The sequence below is a fragment of the Aspergillus bombycis genome (genome assembly GCF_001792695.1).
Source record: "Aspergillus bombycis strain NRRL26010 chromosome Unknown contig00260, whole genome shotgun sequence".
Classification (NCBI taxonomy): Eukaryota; Fungi; Ascomycota; class Eurotiomycetes; order Eurotiales; family Aspergillaceae; genus Aspergillus; species Aspergillus bombycis.
In genome coordinates this window covers 1-7045 of record NW_019170262.1, presented here as the reverse complement: position 1 = coordinate 7045, position 7045 = coordinate 1, and the positions used below count along the sequence as shown (strand labels likewise).

General features: G+C 50.1%; 4 protein-coding genes across 4 annotated transcripts; 1 reads left to right on the top strand and 3 right to left on the bottom strand.

The window, feature by feature from the left end:
* Positions 1-499: 499 nt before the first annotated feature.
* On the bottom strand, positions 500-1126 carry ABOM_012189 (uncharacterized protein; the record flags this gene model as incomplete). The annotated part of the gene is made up of 2 exons (XM_022539317.1): positions 500-883; positions 1034-1126. 2 exons carry the CDS (start codon positions 1124-1126, stop codon positions 500-502), a joined length of 477 nt encoding a protein of 158 aa, XP_022382886.1.
* A 487-nt stretch (positions 1127-1613) lies between these two features.
* Positions 1614-2404, top strand: his3 (imidazoleglycerol-phosphate dehydratase HIS3; the record flags this gene model as incomplete). Its single annotated transcript, XM_022539316.1, has 2 exons — positions 1614-1932; positions 1989-2404. 2 exons carry the CDS (start codon positions 1614-1616, stop codon positions 2402-2404), a joined length of 735 nt encoding a protein of 244 aa, XP_022382887.1.
* A 264-nt stretch (positions 2405-2668) lies between these two features.
* Positions 2669-3390, bottom strand: ABOM_012187 (uncharacterized protein; the record flags this gene model as incomplete). The annotated part of the gene is made up of 2 exons (XM_022539315.1): positions 2669-2967; positions 3036-3390. 2 exons carry the CDS (start codon positions 3388-3390, stop codon positions 2669-2671), a joined length of 654 nt encoding a protein of 217 aa, XP_022382884.1.
* Positions 3391-4739: 1349 nt separating this feature from the next.
* ABOM_012186 (mannosyl phosphorylinositol ceramide synthase SUR1) lies at positions 4740-5945 on the bottom strand (the record flags this gene model as incomplete). The annotated part of the gene is made up of 3 exons (XM_022539314.1): positions 4740-5381; positions 5449-5604; positions 5667-5945. The coding sequence occupies 3 exons, from the start codon at positions 5943-5945 to the stop codon at positions 4740-4742; spliced, it is 1077 nt and encodes a 358-aa protein (XP_022382885.1).
* Between the last annotated feature and the right edge of the window lie 1100 nt (positions 5946-7045).

Genomic DNA, 7045 nt, shown 5'->3' with positions numbered 1-7045 from the left:
GCACCCCCACTTTAATTTCTTCAATCGAGGTCGGCTCCGGTTCACTGTGGGTACGGAAAAAGTCAAAGCTATACGTTCCGCCCAATAATGCATACAATTACATAGTCTCTTGGCGATCCGGACGGATGCTCATCAAACTCACAATCGGGAGAAGAGTTCGATTCGGCAGTCTACACTTCGGAAGATCCTCTTGTCTCGACTCCGCCACAGTTTCTTGGGTCTTCATGTAACATGTCGTCGACGCAAATGAGCGTCATTTGTGCGACTGTGTCACCAACGTCCCAGATCACGGTCCTTCATGGTGATCCACAGCTGAGTGGCAACACCGGTGCCCCGGAGCCGTCTGACCGATCGAAGCTTGTGGAGAAACAAGAAGTCCAACTTCATACAATATCCGCTAGAACCCCGGAAGTCCTCTGGATAAGCTTGACAATGAGGCTGACTCCCAGGGGACTAGATCCCTTTTTCTTTCCGTCTGTTAAAAGGAAGCGCACCGTCATTATTCCGCATATCTTGCCGCTCTCTGGGCCTCCAATCGTTCCGCCCGCTTGGTTTTCCGGATGAGATCGATATAGTCGTTCACCCTCCTCTCAGCCCAGATACAGCCTCCTAGAGTCATGGCTGCAATCTGGAGAAAAACCTTGTACTGGGGGGTCAGGCCCCGGTAGATCCGGGAAGCCGGAGAAAGCCACTCCGAGAAACCTTCCAGGGGGCGATAGAATAGCCTGGATCGGAGGTAGTCTTTCGAAAGGATGGACGGACCTGGTCGGGGCGAGGGTTGTGCCTGAGGCTGTGACGGTGCAGGCGATGTTGTGGAGGGAGAGAACTTGAAAGGGTGGGGGAGGATCATGATCATATGCGCTAGAATAGAGACGGAGCCAAACTGGGCGATAGTCCGTTAGTGGATTGCATTACAGCCTGGGCCCAAGAGATTCATAGCACAGGATAACCACGGTAGTAGAAATCCAAGCTCGGAGAGCGAACAGACTCTGCAGGAAAGAGACCAGGTTGTAACTCAAGATCTAGCACATACTCGAAACGCTCCTGTCAAGAATCCTCGAACAGCTTCCGAGGTGATTTCCTCGGGGGGTTCAACATCTTTTCGGTGAGTCGACGGTGGAGGCATATTTAACACAAAATCTATGGGCAATACTAGTAGTTTCCCTGCCGCAGGTGTTGGTGTAGTAGTAGTTAGCAATCGTGTTGAGGGAATTCTGGTTTTTCGTTTTTCTTGAGAGATCGGACGATACGGATGATGCTGAGCAAATACTCCGCGGAATGACGCAGATCCCCACCCGGACCAAGTGTTCTTCCGGGTACCGCAGAATACGGCCCCGTATTACGGATACTGTACATCGGACTTACTCCGCCCCAAGAAAAAAAAACTCCCCCCCCCCCCCGAATCGGTGAAGGTAATTAAACTGCAAGGAAAAGAAGAGCGCCGTGCCGAATCACAGGTTCATGATTATTCATTATTTGCTTTCGGTCTAGGCACAAGATTAGAAAAGAAAAGAAAAGAGAGAAAAAAAAAAAGGAGATCAAATCATTCGAATCCTTGCTCTAACTATCGAACTAACACTTCAAACACCGTCCTCGATCAGCACTCCTTCACAATGCCCCTCCCTCAGCGTACAGCGTCCCTCACCAGGATCACCAACGAGACTAAGATCCAGATCTCACTCTCCTTGGACGGAGGCGCCCTCCCTCCCTTTGAACCATCCGAACATTTCCCCGCCCCTGAAGACCCTAAGGAGGCCGAAGCCGCGAAGCACGGAATTGTCCCTCTCAAAGATGCCTACCATGCGACGCAGTTCACCGCGACACAGCAGATCACCGTGAGCACGGGAATTGGCTTCCTCGACCATATGCTGCACGCTCTCGCGAAGCATTCGGGCATGAGTTTGGCCATCAGAGCCAAGGGAGACCTGTACAGTATGTATCGGAATTATTGCATGGCTATGGTAGCCCGGTGACTCATGAATCAATAGTTGATGACCACCACACCACCGAAGACACCTTCCTTGCTCTCGGAGCGGCCTTCACCAAGGCCCTGGGTGCCCGTCAATCCATTGCCCGCTTCGGTCGCGGCGATGCACCTCTCGACGAGGCCCTCTCGTGGGCTGTCATTGATATCTCCAGCCGTCCCTGGGCTGTGATCAATCTTGGTTTCCGTCGCGAAAAGATCGGCGACCTGAGCACGGAGATGATCACGCACGGTTTGCAGAGCTTTGCCCAGGAGGCGGGTGTGACTCTTCATGTGTGCTGCACCTACGGTGACAATGACCACCATCGCGCGGAGAGTGCGTTCAAAGCCTTGGCTGTAGCTATTCGCACAGCATGCACCAGGAGGGTGGCCGGAGAAGTCGGTGCAGGAGATATTGTCAGTACCAAGGGTGTGCTGTAAATTACACTAGAAGCTCTGAGTTCTGATGACCAAAGCCAAGGGCAAATTCTGTTACAAGATGCCATTTCTTTTCAATACTCAGGAGACGAAGTTATGATGGTGCAAACGTTTTAAGAAGAAATAGAATCCATTGACGACCATGAATAATGACTCCTACCAAGTAACAACCAAGGGCGAAAGGAAAGCATGAGAAATTGGGAGTGCGGGAAGGCTCTGAGTACACTGGCCAGCAGTGCAGTTTTCAAGACACCCCATCAATCGGACTCAAGAGGACTGCACACCCAGCGCTTCCACTGCTTTCTGCCAGTATTCCTTCCGCTTATCGGTAACTTGAGTCTGCACACACTCGGTGATATAGCGCTCCCAGCCCGTCTCTGAGCCGGCATGCAACGCACTGCGCACATCTGCCGAGCATTGCGTGGTCAGGAACCAGGCTCCAGAGCCGAAATCCCACTCCAGATTTTCCACCAACTTGTCAAGGGTTTGAGCCGCATCGCTGGACACTGCTACGTTCAGTGACTTTGCATATTTGGAGTTGAAGGCCGGTGACTGCATATTCCGGGCTAACCGTGGATTCCATGTCAGTGACTTCGCCCATTTCCCAGCAGGGACTGACTGGGTGTGTACTTACTTCCTTGTCCTGCTACGCCAGGAACTTTATTTCTATTATAGAGGAATTCGACACTCTCCAAGGCCAACAAACTAATCACAGCCGCCTGCTCAGCAGGGCTCGTGACCTGGTACTTCTCAAACGACTTGGCAATATTCGTGGCCACTTGTTCAGCATCGGCGCACTCGGTAGGAGCACTCTTGTCAGCGCGACTTGTGCAGGATTGCGCGGAACTTGGTGCGATGGCTATGATTTGCTGGGCCGTGATGCTCGTGCCCTCCGAATGGATCCCTCGTCCTGTGATCGGGGCTGGCAGTGCACTGGCCAGCAATGGCAGGAGAAGATACAGTGTATTGGCAAAAGAAACTGGCTTCATGATGACGGCTCTTACTGGGGCGTGATACGAGTTGAACCAATGTGGATACGAGAGAGACAGATGGTGTCAAGATATTCAATGATTGGATGTTGGATATCGTGAGCCTGCACTGATATCACGTACAAAAAAAGAAATTGTTCTCAAACCTCAGGAAAAACGAAAGAGGAAGTGATAGGATGATGATGATGATGATGATGGGAGAGAATAATGCTTAACGGGAATCTAGGAGTCTTTTATACCTGGACATACCTGACGGTGGAGGGGCAGCATACCGAAGGATTCTTCCACCGGTCCAGTGGGATGGCAGGAATGTTGATACCACAGTGAAAAATCCCGATGGTCGCATGGGCCTTGAATGCAGAGGCATACCGAAAGAGTCCAAAGTCGGCAGCGATTGGCAGCTCGACTTCCACGCTGAAACACACGTCTCAAAGCTTCTTTGTCTTGGCTCAGGCCCATTGACCAAAGAGAGCGCCAGAAACAATGGGGCTGTCTCGGGGACCTCCCGGAGTCGTTCGTACGGAGTATATGCTTACTACGCAGTACTACTACTAGTACTACTAGTAGTAGTTAGTCTTGAGGGACGGTGGAAAAGTAGGTGGGAGTAGTACATCCATCTCAAGTACTACGGCAGTGCCGCTATTCTCCTCCCAGGCATCATGGTCAATGTACTATTCTTCATTGTCTATCATTGTGGGCTACACAAACCATGCAAAAATAAAGGGTCTTTTCTTATTCGTTCATTTGGCACACCCCATCACGTATTATTTTATCTCAGTAAGATCCAGCTAGCTGCAGGCGTCAGGAACTGAATAGCTAGAATATATCCGTCTACCCCAATTGAACGCGGAGAAAAAAAATACAAAAAAAATAAAATAAAAAAGGTCTATGTGTAGGTAAGACAAGGTGAAAGGGTGGAAGGGTAAGAAAGAGATAAAAAGAATATGTGGTAAACAGACAGGTTAGAAACGAAGAGGGTAGAAACCAGGTTTCAAGATGGTAAATCGAAACATCAAGACAGATGATACACAAGTAGGCGGCGTCGTAGATTGCCTCTCGGGTGCAAATCTCACTCATCTGGCCAAATCATGTACAAGCCACCGAAAAAGCGAAAGAAAAAGAAAAAAAAAAAAAGCAGGAAAGAGTGGCTCAAAGCGCCCCGGTCAAACCCCATCCCAAAACTCCATACATGCACTCCGGACAAAACGCAGGAAATGAGAAAAACAGTAGGTGGGGGTGGTGCCCCACCTAGTAACGCTGGACAGGTACTTTGAGTGTATAGTATAGGTCGTTTCAAGGTGCTTCAATGTGAACAACGCGAATATAACGCAGATATAAAACGGACATGCTCAATCACGACGACTATAGAGCTCGTATGAGGTTTCGGTGATAGGTCCTGTTTCTTCGTCCTCTTTGAAAGAGACACGGCGCAGCAATGTAGGGGTCGGGCGCCGTGGTCTGCGGGTAGGGGATAGGCCGGAAACAGAGATGAAGGTTGGAACCTTCGTGTACCGATAACGGTACTTCGAGCCCAACAGAATCAGTCGACCATAAACCCACCAGAGGCAGAAGCCAACGGACCCGACAAGGATAAAGCCGCATACGGTGAGGAACATCCAATGCTGTCCCATCCAGAAGATTAACCGCGCGTCTTTACCGTGCCAGCTATTGCCGACGTGGTGGGTGAAAAAGCTCCACGAATACCTGTTGTACTCGTCCTGCATCAGGATCCGAACCCGCGACGATTCGCCCATAGCCTCCTGCATATATTCCTTCCAGATTACCGAAAGGAACAGAGGTCCGGTGGAGTACATCACCGTGATGTATGGAAGCAACCAGCTACGGTCGTACGACTGTAGAAGTTCAATCACTCGAAGGAAGAACGGGTGCTGCGGAACAGATCCCATCGCATCGTTGGAGATGCCTGTCGGAGCCGTGCGACGTACCCAAGCAGGGTAAGAAAGGAGGGGGTCTAAGCGACGGTTGCAGCCCTAACATGCTTCAGTTAGCACGATTATTTTTGTTTAATGTCCCTTAAGAGCTCTGTCGTGAACATACGTCATCAAGGTCAATGTATGTGCCGCCATAATGGGCCAGGACAAAGTATCGGATTGAGTCTGCTCGCTGGATAGGATACTTGTAACCATCAAAGGTAGCAAGGAACCACGGGTATTCATGTGCGATGAATTCGCGCGCCTTCTCGTTCGTCCAAAGCTAAGGAGAGGGGCGTGTTAGCATGCGCCATTGCTCGGTATCGGAAGGGAGATTGCACATACAATATACTCATAGTCAGGATGCAAGTCAATGCAACTTTGTTGCGCCTCCCTCCACACTTCAGGGATTGTCTCGTTCTTGTAGGTTTGATGAATGATCTTAGGGATGATTTGCGGCCGCTGCTCGATCAAACTGGAATTTGGCGAGGGAAGCTCCGCTCGGTGAATTGCATCGGCGGAAGCATCTTCCACTAGCAATGATAGAAGGGTGAAGACACTGCGAACAAGGAAGGATAGAATTAGGAGGTTGACAACGAGGAAGATCAAGACGCCTTTCCGCATGGTGAAAGTACGAGCCGTTCAATGTCACGGCTTCTCAACTAAAACGGGACAAGTAGGCGACAATGGACAAACGATCCAGGGCTCCAGTGACAAGCAGCCAATTGATGTAACCCAATCGTAGCTTCGTGCCGAACAGCTAGAAAGGAGGTCGAGAACTCGTAAAAGGGATTGAGACAAAGACAAAGCTTGGTGTTGCCCGAGCCCGGCAAACAAGCTAGTACAGTGCGCGGAAAAAAGAACCCTAACAGCAATTACGTCGCAACCATGAGCCTTCCGCAAGAGGATTGTGCTCTTGGACGACAATGGCAGTTGAGGGTGATTGTTAAGGTTGAGAAAGCGCAATCGAAAGTTGTTGAGGAAGCCTTATCTTTTTTTTTCCCTCTCTCCCGGTTGTGTTTAGGTAGACTCCCTAGGGCGAAAGAAAAGAGCAAGTAACAGAAAAAGTTCCAGCCACGAGCCACTCAGTCAAGGAACAATGGTAATTTAAGGAACGAACACAGTGCCCCAACGAGTAGCAAGAAAGGGAGGCGGGGGTGAGGTCTGGGGGCGATGCACAGAGAGAGAGGCGAATGGTAATTACAAGTGATGTATTGATTAAAAAAAATAAAAAATAAAAAAAAAGGAACGAAGAGGGTTAGTCTTTTTTCTGATTGAAGCAAAAGAAAAAAGAATAGTCAGACAAGAAAAGGAATGAACGACGCCCAGCAACGAAGCAGAGGCATCAACTAGTAATAATGAGCGGCAGTAGCAGGTGACGGGGGGAAAGTGTGCTGGTGAGCAGTATCTGCTAGGAGCAGGAGACACGGAGAAACAGTTGAAGGCGGCAAAGCATCAACAACGGCCCATGGTAACTACGGGGGCCACCAGAGCGCCCATCATAGGCGAGGAGACAAGTTCAGGATAAGGGGCTCTGGAGAGTGGAGAGGGAGGGAAAAAAGGACAAGTGGAGACTCCATCCACGACTTGTTTGGGGAAGGTTTAGGTTGGAGCCAAGGCTAAGCCTCCGCCACTAAAGGAGGGCGGCCTCAGGCCCCGTCCCAAGTCTAAAACTACTAGAGCCGTAACTAGGTAAATCAGTTAGTTCTATTAGCCGAGTTTTT